Here is a 17,708-nt window from a genome sequence, read left to right as displayed (position 1 = left end):
TCACTGTTGTGCCATATTTTCTCCACTTGATGATGACTGTCTGCACTGTGTTCCATGGTATATCTAATGCCTTGGAAATTCTTTTGTCCCCTTCTCCTGACTGATACCTTTTAACAACGAGATCCCTCTGATGCTTTGGAAGCTCTCTGTGGACCATGGCTTTTGCTGTGGGATGCGACTAAGAAAATTTCAGGAAAGACCAACTAGAGCAGCTGAACTTTATTTGGGGTTAATCAGAGGCACTTTACATGATGGCCGGTGTATGCTGACTCCTATCTAACAGGATTGTGAATGTGATTGCTTAATTCTGAACACAGCTACATCCCCGGTTATAAGAGGGTGTGCACACTTATGCAACCACATTATTATTTTTTTTTTTTTGTTTTCTTCGCTCCACCTAAAAGATTTCAGTTTGTTTTTCAATTGAGTTGTACAGTTTATAGGTCACATTAAAGGTGGAAAAAGTTCTGAAAGGATTTATCTTTGTCTCATTTTTTTACATCACAGAAACCTGACATTTTAACAGGGGTGTGTAGACTTTTATATCCACTGTATATATAAGCTAACTAACTATCTAATGTAATTGGATAAGGAATTGGATCCAGATGAAAGCACAGAGCACAGCAATGTCACTGCTCTCTCTCTCAGAACTGCGGGGGAGGTTCTTATATAGTAAAGGGGTAGGCAACTTTCCAATTGGTTGCTAGGGATGTTGCTAAGCTCTGACAACGACATTGCAGCCTTCTCATTGGCCCACAAGCAAGAAGGGAGGTTACTGATGAAAAAAATAAATAGAATATTCGCGATTACGTATACATAGCACTATATTCTACATCTTCACGAATTCTCGAAGTGCCGATATTCGCGATAAAAATTCACGAATAGAATATTCGCGATTAACACTACCTGTTATATGGTACAATGCATAACATTCCTGTGAATGCTCTGTGTCTGTACTGGGACGTTCCGTCTGATGGGTGGTGGCAGTGTTGTGTGGCTGTGTGGACGCTTTTGAGGGGTTGCTACACTCCTTGGTAGCCTAATGTGTTTGGTGAGTGTGAAAGCGATGGTGGAAGCAGAGATCCCCCTTACAGTCGTATCCAAGGTCACGGGTGTAGTGAACACCAGAGTGTCCCTGGTAGCCTGTCATGTTCCGTGTGTGCCGATCGTGACAATGACCTCTGAATCCCGTAGTTCCTGTAACATGCTCTAGCTCAGTGTTCCTCAACTCCAGTCCTCGGGACCCACCTACCGGTCATGATTTGAGAATATCCCACACAATGTATACCTGTGGTAAGTCCTGATGCATGGACACTAATTATATCACCTGCTCAATACTAAGGAAATCCTGAGAACATGACCGGTAGGTGGGCCCTGAGGACTGGAGTTGAGGAACCATGTCTAGCTGATGTCCACGTGCTGAACTCTTTTTCGACCTACATTGTGTTCACCGATGGGATGGGCCATCTTTGAGTTCTCTGCTAACATCATGGCGCCCCCACATGCCACATCCCTTACTTTTTGCTTGGTGGCTCAGTGGGTTTCGTAATATTCCTGGTGGCTCAGTAGGTGTCAGAATAGTAAGTCGGGGGGAAGGGGGGGGGTTAACCCTTAGGATACCGGAGGTTTTTTCATTTTTGCGTTTTCATTTTTCTTCTTATCTTCCTTGAGCTATAACTTTTTTATATTTACAGTCACATAGCTGTATGAGGGCTTATTTTTTGCGGAACAGGTTGTACTTTCTAATGCCACCATTAATTATGGCATAAAATGTAGTGGGAAGCGTTCAAAAAATGCAATTCCTCTACCTTTTTACGGGTTTTGCTCCCACAGCGTTTCGTTTATGGCAAAACTGACCCATGCCCCTTATTCTCTAGGTCAGTACGATTACAATGATACCCCATGTGTATAGGTTTTTTATGTCTAAATAGTGTAAAAATAAATGTTAATTTTTTTTACATCACCATATTCTGACCCCCATAACTTTTTTATACTTATGTATACTGTTTAGGGGCTCATTTTGTGCGGAAAAATCTGCCGTTTTTATTGATACCATTTTGGAGTGTGCATGACTTTTTGATCACATTTTATTAGATTTTTTTGGGTAAGAGAAGCAATGAAAAAATGGCAAATCATCCATTTTGACCTTTTTTTTCCGTTGCGCCAATCGGCGTATTGGAATTAATTTTTTTCTATTTTAATAGTATGGGCGTTTTCGGTCGCAGTGATACCCATGATGTTTATATTTTTTGTTATTTAGGTGATTTAAACTTTTATATTTTTTTTATTTTTATATATATTTAAAAGAAAATGTTTTAATTTTTTGTGATGATTTTGTGGCTCATATATGAGCCTATAAATTATGTTTTTTTAATTTTTCATTTTGTTCTATCAGGGATTTTTTAAAATGCCATTTAAACTCAATATTGCTTATTTCTTATCCTGGCCTGCCATCTGGTGGCCAAAATAAGAATTGCAGCATGAACACTTTCAGCCTTCTCAGCGAGCCTGAAAGAGTTCCGCGCAACTACCGATGCCCCAATTGGCCACACGGGGCATCTGTAGGAAGCCTGGAAGCTCGAGCTTCCGGGTTTTTGCGCATTTAGATGCCGTTATCTCACTTGGTCATGGCATCTATTCTAAAGCATTTAATTACCGCGATCAGCATTATTGCCGGTCACGGTAATTAGCCACAGGTCTCTGCTGTTTGAAACAGCAGAGATCTTCCCGCCATATTCTTTTTGAATATTGGCACCACATTTGCTAAACAAGAAATAAGTAAAATACGTGCATGGAGAACCCCAAACAAACAGAGATGGCCAGGGCTCTGGCTTGTTGCCAAACCAAGGGGGTTTTCAAGCCATTTTTCTGACCACCTGGCACTTGGGCATAGTCCTTACAGTTCTGCACATTAACATCAGGAGTTAAATGCATCATTGACTACAAGGATTATAGCGTCTGGAGCGCTGCCTTTGTCTCCAACCCTCCGGCTGCCTTATCTGTATGAGGCCTCATCCTGGTACCTCCCTAATATCAGAAGGTCATACCACTAATTCCATTCTAGCAGAACTAGATACAAGTAATCCTTCTGTAAGTAAGCTAACGTGACAGTCGCACACTTGCATAGAGTATTAGTATATAAGATTGGCAATCAATTATTGGGCAAGCTGTGTATGACTATTTTCCCCATCAGGTTATAATTATAATCTCTGTGTCCAGTGAGTTGACGAATGTATCCCTGGTGTCTAGTGGGTTAATAAATATGTCACTGGCATCTAGTGGGTTAATAATTATATCCCTGGTGTCTAGTGGGTTAATAAATATGTCACTGGCATCTAGTGGGTTAATAATTATATCCCTGGTGTCTAGTGGGTTAATAAATATGTCACTGGCATCTAGTGGGTTAATAATTATATCCCTGGTGTCCTGTGGGTTAATAATTATATCCCTTATTTCTAGTACATTAGTAGTTAAATACTGGTAGTCCATTGGGATAATAATATCCTTTGTGTCCAGTGGGTTAATAAATATAATCCTGGCATCCAGTGGGGTAATGAATATATCTTGTCCAATGGGTAATAAATATATCCTTGCTGTCTAGTGGGTTAATAAATATATTCCTGGTGTCCAGTGGGTTCGTGAATATGTCCATTGTGTCCAGTGAATTATTAAATGCTGTATATCCCTGGTATCCAGTGAGATGATAACTATAGCCTTGGTGTCCAGTGGAATAATAAATGTGTCCCTGGTGTCCAGTGGGTTACTAAATATATCACTGGTGTCCAGTGGTTAATAACTTATCCCTGGTTCTCAGTGGGTGAATAAATATGTCCCTGGTGTCCATTGGGCAGACAAATTTGTTCCTAGTGTATCCCTAGGGTCCAATGCTTTTGTAAATATATCCCTGGTGTCCAGTGGGTTGATAACTGTATCTCTGCTGTCCATTATATATAGCTCTGGTGTCCACTTGGTTGATAGCTATATCCCTGGTGTCTAGGTGGTTAATAAATATATCCCATTATGTATACCCTTGGTGTCCAGTAGGTATTAATTATATCCTTGTACTCTAGCGAGTTAATAATTATTTTCTCCTGTGTCCAGTTATATCCCTAGCATTGAAGGGGTTAATAAAACTATCCCTGGTGTTCAGTGTATCCATGGAATCTTGGTGTTGTAGCCCCATAATGATATACTTGGTGGTCTAGGGGCCACTAACCAGTCACTTCCAAAAAAAAATCCTATGACCCAATGTAGAAGACATTGTAATGTTCTGCTAGACCTTCGCTCATCAGCCTCTCCTTCCGCCCACCAGGGTAAGACGTCCGTCCAGAAAAGCAGCTATGAGCCCATGTGGAACGAGCAGATAATATTCACAGAGATGTTTCCTCCTCTGTGCAAAAGAATGAAGATACAGATCAGGGACTCTGACAAGGTGAACGATGTGGCCATCGGGACCCACTTCATAGACCTGCGAAAAATCTCTAACGAGGGCGACAAAGGTAAAGTCAACCATGGAGGAATGAAGGCCAAATACAGTCCTGATCAAAAGTTTAAGACCACTTGAAAAATGGCAACAAATCCTATTTAGCATGGCTGGATCTTAACAAGGTTCCAAGTAGAGCTTCAACATGCAACAAGAAGAAATGGGAGTGAGACAAAACATTTTTTGAGCATTCAATTTAATGAAAACAACGAATAAACTGAAACAGGCTGTTTTTCAGCTGATCAAAAGTTTAGGACCACACCTCCAAAAAAACACTAAACCCCCCCAAAACAGAAATCCAACTTCCAAACATGAGCTCAGTAATGAGTAGCTCCGCCGTTATTGTTTATCACTTCAAAAATTCGTTTCGGCATGCTTGATGCAAGCGTTTCCATGAGCTGAGTCGGAACATTTCTCCAAGTGGTGAAGACGGCCGCACGAAGGCCATCTACTGTCTGGAACTGTTGTCCATTTTTGTAAACTTCCCTTGCCATCCATCCCCAAAGGTTCTTGTGCCAAAAGAGTGATGTTATTCTCCTGGAAGAAGTCCCTTGTCCTGCGGGCATTGTGTACTGTAGCGTTGTCCTGTTGAAAAACCCAGTCGTTACCACACAGACGAGGGCCCTCAGCCATGAGGAATGCTCTCTGCCACATCTGGACATAGCCAGCGGCCGTTTGACGCCCCTGCACTTCCTGAAGCTCCATTGTTAGACTGAAGGAAAAAGCCCCCCAGACCATTATGGCGCCCCCTCCACTGTGGCGCGTAGAAAACATCTCAGGTGGGATCTGCTTGTCATGCCAGTAACGTTGGAAACCATCAGGACCATCAAGGTTACATTTTTTCTCATCAGAGAATAAAACTTTCTTCCACCTTTGAATGTCCCATGTTTGGTGCTCTCTTGCAAAGTCCAAACGAGCAGTTCTGTGGCGTTCAAGGAGACGAGGTCTTTGAAGACGTTTTTTGTTTTTGAAGCCCTTCAGTCTCAGATGCCATCTGATGGTTATGGGGCTGCAGTCAGCACCAGTAAGGGCTTTAATTTGGGTCGAGGATCGTCCAGTGTCTTGACGGACAGCCAATTGGATCCTCCAGCTCAGTGCTGAGGACATTTTTTGGGGTCTTCGACTTGACTTTTTTGTTCCATAACCCTCAGGATCATTTAAGAAATTCCAAATGACTGTCTTACTGCGTCCCACCTCAGCAGCGATGGCGCGCTGTGAGAGACCCTGCTTATGCAGTTCAACAACCCGACCACGTTCAAAAAGGGAGAGTTTTTTTGCCTTTGCCCTCACAACGTGTGACTACCTGACAGAAAATGACAATGAATCTACATCTTTGCACAGATTTGGCCATTTAAAGGCATGTGGTCCTAAAATTTTGATCAGCTGAAAAACAGCCCGTTTCAGTTTATTCGTTGTTTTCAATTGTCTCACTCCCATTTCTTCTTGTTGCATGTTGAAGCTCTACTTGGAACCTTGTTATAATCCAACAATGTAAAATATGATGTTTTTCCATTTTTCAAGTGGTCTTAAACTTTTGATCAGGACTGTACAAGCACAAGCATCAAGTGCCTTCATGGGGACTCTGTACTGTTCCCGTGTAGCACTGTGGACCCATTCACCCCTTTATGTAAATCACAAGTGCTTCTATGACCAAACTAAACCACTGATTCTCTGTAGAGACATTCATACCTTAAAGGGGTAGTCTACTTTGGGCAAACACTTATGTGTTTGAAGAGTTGATCTACAGGTGGAGAAACCTGCAGAAAGTCTTAATTTTCGCTGGATCTTGGCACTTTACCTGCACAGAACTGAGGTTCAGAGATCCAATCCAGCATCTGCCCGGAGTTTGGGTTTTTCTAAAGAACCGCACATAATTAGCAGAGTGGGAATCATTCTTGTGTAATTTGTATCGGCAGCAGGAAATATTGTGCCCTAAGTTTTCCCACATTCTCTCTGCTCCACAGGTTTTCTCCCAACCCTGGGCCCGGCCTGGGTGAACATGTACGGCTCTACGCGGAATTACACGCTGATGGATGAACACCAGGATCTGAACGAGGGGCTCGGAGAAGGGGTCTCCTTCCGTGCCCGATTACTGCTAAGTCTTGCAGTGGAGATTTTAGACACAACTTCTCCGGAGCTAACCAGTTCAACAGAGGTGCAAGTAGAAGGAGCGCCCCCAGTGCCTGATGTAAGATTTGCTGTTCATTAATGCTCTAGAAAAATTATCTCCCACCGTTGCTTCTCAAGCTGCTGGTGAATAACTACAGTTACCACCAAGGAGTAGCATAGGGGCTTATTGCATATAGAGGCATATACAACCACTATTAGAGGGAGCCCAGGAGATTACTGCAAACAGATATATACAGCCACCACTAGAGGGAGCTCAGGAGATTACTGCATACAGATATATACAGCCACCACTAGGGGGAGCTCAGGAGATTACTACATACAGATATATACAGCCACCACTAGAGGGAGCTCAGGAGATTACTGCATACAGATATATACAGCCACCACTAGAGGGAGCTCAGGAGATTACTGCATACAGATATATACAGCCTCCACTAGAGGGAGCTCAGGAGATGACTATATACAGATATATACAGCCTCCACTAGAGGGATCTCAGGAGACTACTTCATACAGATATATACAGCCAACACTAGAGGGAGCTCAGGAGATTACTGTATACAGATATATACAGCCACCACTAGAGGGAGCTCAGGAGATTACTGCATGCAGATATATACAGCCACCACTAGCGGAAGCTAAGGAAATTACTGCATACAGATATATACAGCCACCACTAGAGGGAGCTCAGGGGATTACTACATACAGATATATACAGCCACCACTAGAGGGAGCTCAGGAGATTACTATATACAGATATATACAGTCACCACTAGAGGGAGCTCAGGAGATTACTACATACAGATATATACAGCCACCACTAGAGGGAGCTCAGGAGATTACTGCATACAGATATATACAGCCACCGGTAGAGGGAGCTCAGGAGATAACTACATACAGATATATACAGCCACCACTAGAGGGAGCTCAGGAGATTACTGCATACAGATTTATACAGCCACCACTAGAGGCAGCTCAGGAGATTGCTACATACAGGTATATACAGCCACCACTAGAGGGAGCTCAGGAGATTACTGCGTACATATATATACAGTCACCGCTAGAGGGAGCTCAGGAGATTACTACATACAGATATATACAGCCACCTCTAGAGGGAGCTCAAGAGATTGCTGCATACACATATATACAGCCACCACTAGAGGGAGATCAGGAGATTACTACATACAGATATATACAGCCACCACTAGAGGGAGCTCAGGAGATTACTGCATACAGATATATACAGCCACCACTAGAGGGAGCTCAGGAAATTACTGCATACAGATATATACAGCCACCACTAGAGGGAGCTCAGGAGATTACTGCATACAGATATATACAGCCAGGTCTAGAGGGAGCTCAGGAGATAACTAAATACAGATATATACAGCCAGGTTTAGAGGGAGCTCAAGAGATTACTGCATACAGATATATACAGCCACCACTAGAGGGAGCTCAGGAGATTACTGCATACAGATATATACAGCCACCACTAGAGAGAGCTCAAGAGATTACTACATACAGATATATACAGCCACCACTAGAGGGAGCTCAGGAGATTACTACATGCAGATATATACAGCCACCACTAGAGGGAGCTCAGGAGATAACTGCATACAGATATATACAGCTACCACAAGAGGCAGCTCAGGAGATTACCACATATAGATATATACAGCCACCACTAGAGGGAGCTCAGGTGTTTACTGCATACAGATATATACATCATCCACTAGGGGGAGCTCAGAAGATTACAGCATACAGATATATACAGCCACCACTAGAGGGAGCTCAGGAGATTACTGCATACAGATATATACAGCCACCACTAGAGGGAGCTCAGGAGATTACTACATACAGATATATACAGTCATCACTAGAGCGAGTTCAGGAGATTATTACTTATAAATATATACTTTTAGCACTAGAGGGCGCTCAGGAGATTAATGCAGACTGTGCTATCACTGAGGTCAATGTATATGAAAACTCCTGAGCTCCCCTTGTGGTGGCTGCAGGAGGCCAGAATTGTATATAAATGAAATGCAGAAATTCTATTCACTGATCATGTGAGACTTGTGTTTAACTGTTGAGTTCATTTCTGATATTCCCTTAGAACTGCACAGGAAAGATGGAGGAGTTCTTTCTTTTCGGAGCTTTTTTGGAAGCCACCATGGTCGATCGCAAAAGCGGGGACAAGCCGATCAACTTTGAAGTTACAATAGGTGATTCTTCCTAATTATTACTTAATATTTTTCGTCACATATTGTCCCGGATTTCGGCCGTCGCAGAAAGTTGTCACTAGTTTCTTACATCTGATACCTACTTAATGATGTGAGCACTTCTCCTGAGTCCTCAACATCCCACCACATACATTTATGGTGCTATGTGAGAACTACCATCATAACAGCTCCATCCAGGAAGGTTCTCCATATACCCTGTACAATCATAGAGATAAATGATAAAATTATACAAACACAGCCGCTGCTAGAGGGAGCTGCACTCACTATTCTGCTGGTGCAGTCACTGTGTACATACATTACATTACTTATCCTGTACTGATCCTGAGTTACATCCTGTATTATACTCCAGAGCTGCACTCACTATTCTGCTGGTGCAGTCACTATGTACATACATTACATTACTTATCCTGTACTGATCCTGAGTTACATCCATTATTATATCCCAGAGCTGCACTCACTATTCTGCTGGTGGAGTCACTGTGTACATACATTACATTACTTATCCTGTACTGATCCTGAGTTACATCCTGTATTATACTCCAGAGCTGCACTCACTATTCTGCTGGTGCAGTCACTGTGTACATACATTACTTATCCTGTACTGATCCTGAGTTACATCCTGTATTATACTCCAGAGCTGCACTCACTATTCTGCTGGTGCAGTCACTGTGTACATACATTACTTATCCTGTACTGATCCTGAGTTACATCATGTATGATGCTCCAGAGCTGCACTCACTATTCTGCTGGTGCAGTCACTGTGTACATACATTACATTACTTATCCTGTACTGATCCTGAGTTACATCCTGTATTATACTCCAGAGCTGCACTCACTATTCTGCTGGTGCAGTCACTATGTACATACATTACATTACTTATCCTGTACTGATCCTGAGTTACATCCATTATTATATCCCAGAGCTGCACTCACTATTCTGCTGGTGGAGTCACTGTGTACATACATTACATTACTTATCCTGTACTGATCCTGAGTTACATCCTGTATTATACTCCAGAGCTGCACTCACTATTCTGCTGGTGCAGTCACTGTGTACATACATTACATTACTTATCCTGTACTGATCCTGAGTTACATCCTGTATTATACTCCAGAGCTGCACTCACTATTCTGCTGGTGCAGTCACTGTGTACATACATTACTTATCCTGTACTGATCCTGAGTTACATCCTGTATTATACTCCAGAGCTGCACTCAATATTCTGCTGGTGCAGTCACTGTGTACATACATTACTTATCCTGTACTGATCCTGAGTTACATCATGTATGATGCTCCAGAGCTGCACTCACTATTCTGCTGGTGGAGTCACTGTGTACATACATTACTTATCCTGTACTGATCCTGAGTTACATCCTGTATTATACTCCAGAGCTGCACTCTCTATTCTGCTGGTGGAGTCACTGTGTACATACATTACATTACTTGTCCTGTACTGATCCTGAGTTACATCCTGTATTATACTCCAGAGCTGCACTCACTATTCTGCTGGTGCAGTCACTGTGTACATACATTACATTACTTATCCTGTACTGATCCTGAGTTACATCCTGTATTATACTCCAGAGCTGCACTCACTATTCTGCTGGTGCAGTCACTGTGTACATACATTACTTATCCTGTACTGATCCTGAGTTACATCCTGTATTATACTCCAGAGCTGCACTCACTATTCTGCTGGTGCAGTCACTGTGTACATACATTACATTACTTATCCTGTACTGATCCTGAGTTACATCCTGTATTATACTCCAGAGCTGCACTCACTATTCTGCTGGTGGAGTCACTGTGTACATACATTACTTATCCTGTACTGATCCTGAGTTACATCCTGTATTATACTCCAGAGCTGCACTCTCTATTCTGCTGGTGGAGTCACTGTGTACATACATTACATTACTTGTCCTGTACTGATCCTGAGTTACATCCTGTATTATACTCCAGAGCTGCACTCACTATTCTGCTGGTGCAGTCACTGTGTACATACATTACATTACTTATCCTGTACTGATCCTGAGTTACATCCTGTATTATACTCCAGAGCTGCACTCACTATTCTGCTGGTGAAGTCACTGTGTACATACATTACATTACTTATCCTGTACTGATCCTGAGTTACATCCTGTATTATACTCCAGAGCTGCACTCACTATTCTGCTGGTGGAGTCACTGTGTACAAACATTACATTACTTATCCTGTACTGATACTCAGTTACATCCTGTATTATACTCCAGAGCTGCACTCACTATTCTGCTGGTGCAGTCACTGTGTACATTACATTACTTATCCTGTACTGATCCTGAGTTACATCCTGTATTATACTCCAGAGCTGTACTCACTATTCTGCTGGTGCAGTCACTGTGTACATACATTACATTACTTATCCTGTACTGATCCTGAGTTACATCCTGTATTATACTCCAGAGCTGCACTCACTATTCTGCTGGTGCAGTCACTGTGTACATACATTACATTACTCATCCTGTACTGATCCTGAGTTACATCCTGTATTATACTCCAGAGCTGTACTCACTATTCTACTGGTGCAGTCACTGTGTACATACATTACATTACTTATCCTGTACTGATCCTGAGTTACATCCTGTATTATACTCCAGAGCTGCACTCACTATTCTGCTGGTGCAGTCACTGTGTACATACATTACATTACTTATCCTGTACTGATCCTGAGTTACATCCTGTATTATACTCCAGAGCTGCACTCACTATTCTGCTGGTGGAGTCACTGTGTACATACATTACATTACTCATCCTGTACTGATCCTGAGTTACATCCTGTATTATACTCCAGAGCTGCACTCACTATTCTGCTGGTGCAGTCACTGTGTACATACATTACTTATCCTGTACTGATCCTAAACTCACATCCTGTATTATACCCCAGAGCTGCACTCACTATTCTGCTGGTGCAGTCACTGTGTACATACATTACTCATCCTGTACTGATCCTGAGTTACATCCTGTATTATACTCCAGAGCTGCACTCACTATTCTGCTGGTGCAGTCACTGTGTACATACATTACTTATCCTGTACTGATCCTGAGTTACATCCTGTATTATACTCCAGAGCTGCACTCACTATTCTGCTGGTGCAGTCACTGTGTACATACATTACTTGTCCTGTACTGATCCTGAGTTACATCCTGTAAGGCTGGGTTCACATCTGCGGTTTTGTCTCCGGCAGTCTGTTCTGGTGAAGAAACAGACTGCCGGAGTTTACCGTGTCCGGCACAGCCGGTTACCACCATGCACAGCAGAATCACCATTCAGTGCAATAGGATTCGGCGGCGATTCCTCCTCTTACTGGCGTATGTGCCGGCTTTCGGACAGACAAAAAATACTGCATGTAGCTGGGTATTCGGCCGGCCGAGGACCGGCATGTACGCCGGACACAGTGAATTTCACAGTCTGTTCCCCTAACGGACAGACTGGCGGAATTAAGGATGCTTGTTGACCCACCCCTAACAGGTTACCTAACCTCTCATAGTACATGGGGCAGTTACTTTTCCTACTTCAGATGATTTTCCAGTGTATAGATGAAACACTCCAGAATAAAAACCACCAGAACTTTTGTGCAGACACTGAACAAGTAGGGAATTCTGGGAGATTTCAGCTCTGAAGTTGTAAAATTGTGACTGCATCTTGCCCCCTTTAAGTTTAGCTCTTTGGTAACTCTAAATTCTAATCTGCAATCTTTGTAGGTAATTATGGTAACCAAGTTGACGGGACCACGAGGCCAAGTATTAGGAAGAAGAAGGAAGGAGGTGACGGCATGGAGGAGGAGACAGAACTATTACAGAACTCCAGTGAGGATGAAGCGGATGATGATGGGGAGATGCAGTCCGTCTCCAGCTCCCCCGCAATGAAGCCATTTATAACAGACAGGTGATTGTCATCTGTAGGGGGAGAAAGAAGTGGTGGTAGATATCTCCCACAGTTTGACTGCCTCAGAATTGTGTCTTGACCTCACTATAGGAATTCCCAGACCGTCCACTTCTCTCTGACGTGTGTCTTACTTCTCATCTTCAGAAATTACTTCCACTTGCCCTACTTTGACAAGAAGCCTTGTATCTACATTAAAAGCTGGTGGCAGGACCAGAGGAGAAGACTGTACAATGCCAATATCATGGACAAGATTGCAGACAAGCTGGTCAGTCGGGATTCACTGGTCAGAGGGTGTAGACCAGAGAAGCAATGGGAGTCAATATGGAGCGGGCATAAGGGCAAGAGACGAGGAGATGGGGCACAGCTCAAGGGTGGAGCAAGGTTTCTCTGCCCCTACAGTAAATGGTGCCATAGCGCTGAGCTGATAGTGCTCATGATAGTAATAATGCCCCCTAAGTGCCCGCTCATGATAGTAATAATGCCCCCTAAGTGCCCAGAACAAATAACAGTGACACTGCCTAACAGTTATAGTGCCAAAACAGTGCAAGGCAATGCCCCAACGGTTACAGTGCTCCCCCATAGTGTCCCCAATTGTAACTGTGCCAGTGTGCCTCCCCTATTGAGTGCCCACAAAATGGCCACAAGTGGTAATACTTCCTCAGAGTGCCCCAAATAGTAATGCTTCTCCCCCAGAGTGCCCCTATTAATAATAGTGCTCCCCATAGTGCCTCCCAGTAGTAATGTTTCTCCCCCAGAGTGCACTCCCCCTATAGCACCCTTAATGCCCCCAATAGTAATGATTCTTCCTAAGTGCCCCATTAATAATACTGCTTCCCCATTGTGCCCACAATAGTTATGATTCTCCCTACCAGTGCCCCCATGTGCTTCCCCAGAGTGTCTTATTAATAATAGTACTTCCCCATAATGCCCTCAATAGTATTTATTTTCCATACAAGTGTCCCAATTAATAATGGTACTTTCTTAGAGTGCTCATTAATAACAACGCTTCTTCAAAGTGCCCTATTAATAACAGTGCTTCCCCATAATGCCCCCAATAGTATTTATTCTCCTACAAGTGTCCCCATTAATAATAGTGCTTCCCCAGAGTGCCTCATTAATAATAGTGCTTCCCCATACTACCCCCAATAGTACTTATTCTCCTACAAGTGTCCCCATTAATAATAGTGCTTCCCTAGAGTGCCTCCCAATAGTAATGTTTCTCCCCCAGAGTGCCCTTATTAATTATAGTGGTCCCCATGATGCCCCCAATAGTAATGCTTCTACCCTAGAGTGCCCCCATAAATAATAGTGTTCCCCCATATTGCCCCCAATAGTAATAATTCTCCCTACGAGTGTCCCTATTAATAATAGTGCTTCATCAGAGCGCCTCATTAATAATAGTGTTTGACCATAATACCCCCAATAGTATTTATTTTCCTACAAGTGTCACCATTAATAATAGTGCCTCCCAATAGTAATGTTTCTCCCCCAGAGTGCGCCCATTAATTATACTGCTTCCCATAATGTCCCCAACAGTAATCCTTCTCCCTACGAGTGTCCCCATTAATAATGGTGCTTCTTCAGAGTTCCCCATTAATAATAATGCAGCCCCAGAGTGCCTCATTATTAATACTGCTTCCCCAAAGTACTCCATTAATAATAGTGCTTCCCCATAGTACCCCAATAGTATTTATTCTCCATAAAAGTGCCCCCATTAATAATAGTGCTTCCCCATAGTACCCCCAATAGTATTTATTCTCCCTTAAAGTGTCCCCATTAATAATACTGCTTCCCCAAAGTGCCCCCATTAATAATAGTGCTTCCCCATAGTACCCGAATAGTATTTAATCTCCATAAAAGTGCCCCCATTAATAATAGTGCTTCCCCATAGTACCCCCAGTAGTATTTATTCTCCCTGAAAGTGCCCCTATTAATAATAGTGCTTCCCCATAGTACCCCAATAGTATTTATTCTCCCTTAAAGTGCCCCATTAATAATAATGCTTCCCCATAGTGCCCCATTAATAATAATGCTTCCCCATAATGCCCCCAATAGTAATGATTCTCCCCCAGGGTGCCTCTGTTAGTAAAAGTGCCTCCGTTTGTGACCGTATTAGTAATAGTGCTGCTCCAGATGGCCCTGATTAGTAATAGTGCCCCCATAATACAATATTCATGTAATTCTTGCTGTCTTTAGCGGTGCAGGCTATGGGACTCTTCCGACCTGCTGCCTGAGCGTCTGGCGTCCAGCACAGGCGATCATGATGATGTCACTGCGCCTGCACTGTAGATGCTCCCTCTCATAGGCTGCTGTGCTAATATGCCTCGGGTATGTGTGGGTAAATGGCAGGGCAGGGAGCCATGGGCTCTCATGCCCCACAGCAGTGCTCCGTCCAGATGCCACTGCTCTGCTCTATGTTCTCCCCAATAAAAACTTCTCGAAAGTGCCCCCCAAGCCGTTGTGGCACATGTCCACCATACCTACCCGCTTGTCTTCCAAGATCCGATTCACGGTTCTTAAAGGGGTATTCTATTTTAAAGGGGAAAAAAGCATCATCTTTGTACAATGAAAATGTCTTCAACTTCCACATTCAGTTTCCTAATCATTTTCAACATCTCTGAAAGACAGCAAGCAGAGTTCTTAAAAACTGGAAAGCACTTATATAGACCAGTATATTGTATCACCGTTCATTATACAAAGTATTACATTTATTTCCTGGAAACTGAATATTCCTTCAAATGCTGGAGAATAGCGGATTTCTATCGGGGGAGTGTTGGATGATGGGGCGACCGGGGTGTCCATAGAAAGAAGGGTTAATAAAGGGCTTCCGCCAGATTGCCTCCTCCTCTCCCAGAGATGTTCCTGTGGATTCCAATTACCTTCAATGATCCTGTAACTGGGACCTTATAATTGCTAACGGAGGGAACGCGCAGCGACGTCTTGAGGCAGCAGTAATGTATGTGTCATGTGGATGCTGTACTTGGAGTTATTGTCTCAGAATCCCATTAGCTGAGGTGGGGGTCGAAATTTAGAAGAATTGTCCATCTTACAGTTTCTGGACAGTATATATACAGCAATGGTTGTTCCCCCGAATTCCTTGAAAAATTCACTCGTGTCAATTGCATGTACCAAATAAAGTGATCTCTCTTCTGCCCCGAACAGGAGGAAGGTTTGAATGACGTCCATGAGATGATAAAGACAGAGAAGCCATATCCGGAACGGAGGCTGCGGGGGGTTCTGGAGGAACTCAGTAGTAGCTGCTTGTAAGCATACCGTATATATCACTTGTATGCAGGATATGTCGTATACAAGAATAGACCAGGAGCCTTGACCTTGAAAAGACTCAGTATTAGTGTTGAGCAAACTTTTTTTTTAAGTTTGGCGTCTAAAGTTCGGGTTATCGAAGAATCCCGTTATGTATATTCTAAATTCCGTTATGGTCCGTGGTAGCGGAATCCATAACGGGATTCTTCGATAACCCGAACCCGAACTTTAGACGCCGAACTTAAAAAACAAGTTCGCTCAACACTAGATGTGACTATATCCCACAGATGATGAGAACTAGACCTAGGTGACTTTGCAGATGTTTTTGATAGCCCACAATTCTCGTTGCTTGCTTTAAAATCTGGCCGGCGGGATCCCATAAAATCCTAAAGAGAGTTCTTTATCTTATTTCTCACAAATATACACTGAGGGTCAATCCTATCAGTACGTCCCACATGGAAGATCTCTGCGGATCTGCTGTGTCAGGGTATCACACTTATTTTTTAACTTTGCCTCATTAAAATGTATATATGGGTCGGAGAAAGAGTCATATGGGAAAAGTTTTTTAAAAAGTGCGTACTGCAAAACAGTTATATGTGCTTCATGTTATGAGCCTCCTGCGCTGCCCCCTAGAGGTCATTCAGATTTACTATATAATTCTTGTATTGGCCCATAGTCTTCACCATGATCTCTACCTTTCATCATCCACACATTTTTTGAGCTCTAAAAGACTGAGTATGTGAATATATCTCATAAAATAATAGGAAATATATCGAAGTGACTTTGTAGATGTTTTTAATAACCCACAATTCTCCTTGCTTGGTTTACAATCTGGCGTAGCCGGCGGGATCCCATATTATCTAATTTCTCACAAGTCCTATCAGTACGTTCCACATGGGGGATTTCTGCAGATCTGCGGTGTCAGGGTGTCACACTTTGTTTTAACTCCACATTAAACTGAGGAGCGGATTGGCCATAGACCTTACAGGGAAATTTCCCGGTGGGCCTATGCTCAGGGGGCCACTCAAACCCTCTTGATGGCCGCACATCAGGTACATAACGGTCTGATGCTCAACGGCTGCAGGTGCTCTCATGTATTACTGTCCTGATGGTGGTGATACAGTTGAATACTGTGATGAGGGTGGCAGTATTTCGTGCTGTCCTGTGGTATTTGGTTCTGCTGGGGCGGTACAGTATTGCAGGCCCCGCCCACTTTGGTTGTTTCCGCTTACTTGTTTTTGCCTGTCTTCAGTCAGTTTGAACCCACCCACAACACTTTTAGTTTTTTTTTCCAGGAAATTCCCAATCTGCCCCTGATTAAACTGCACATTATAATGTATGCTGGATATATGAGGGTTGGAGAAAGAGTCAATATAGTATCTTTGAAAAGTTATAAAAAAAAAAGAAAAAGCATAGTGCATAACTATTGATGGAGCTAGGGACAATTATATGAGGCTCATTTTATAAGCCTCCTGTGCTGCCCCCTAAAGGTCATCTAGATATACTTTGGAGGACTCAGTGACCTCTGGCGATCCCTTAGAAGGGAATCAATCTTTCTGTATGCAGCACCCGGTAAATGCATGAAATGATTACATGAGACCCAATGGAAGGCAGAGAGCTGGAATAAATCATGTAATGGTGAGCCATAGAGGCAGCCGAGCGGAGC

At 43.0% G+C, this 17,708-nt stretch overlaps 1 protein-coding gene across 2 annotated transcripts in view; it reads left to right on the top strand.

Annotated features, from left to right (window-relative positions):
- Positions 1 to 17,708, top strand: part of OTOF (otoferlin) — a 256,471-nt gene that overhangs the window by 201,109 nt on the left and 37,654 nt on the right. For both annotated transcript variants that reach the window (XR_005778099.1, XM_040427092.1), the window contains 6 exons: positions 4,313 to 4,499; positions 6,448 to 6,671; positions 8,725 to 8,833; positions 12,595 to 12,778; positions 12,923 to 13,043; positions 15,941 to 16,041. Coding sequence is in view for 1 of the 2 variants with exons in the window: in XM_040427092.1 (XP_040283026.1) it covers positions 4,313 to 4,499; positions 6,448 to 6,671; positions 8,725 to 8,833; positions 12,595 to 12,778; positions 12,923 to 13,043; positions 15,941 to 16,041 (926 nt within the window). In the remaining variant the exon portion in view is untranslated. The remainder of the gene's footprint in view (positions 1 to 4,312; positions 4,500 to 6,447; positions 6,672 to 8,724; positions 8,834 to 12,594; positions 12,779 to 12,922; positions 13,044 to 15,940; positions 16,042 to 17,708) is intronic.

Source organism: Bufo bufo, chromosome 4 (genome assembly GCF_905171765.1).
Source record: "Bufo bufo chromosome 4, aBufBuf1.1, whole genome shotgun sequence".
Taxonomy (NCBI): Eukaryota; Metazoa; Chordata; class Amphibia; order Anura; family Bufonidae; genus Bufo; species Bufo bufo.
Note: the sequence above shows the minus strand (reverse complement) of the source record. Positions and strands in the feature narration are given on the sequence as shown.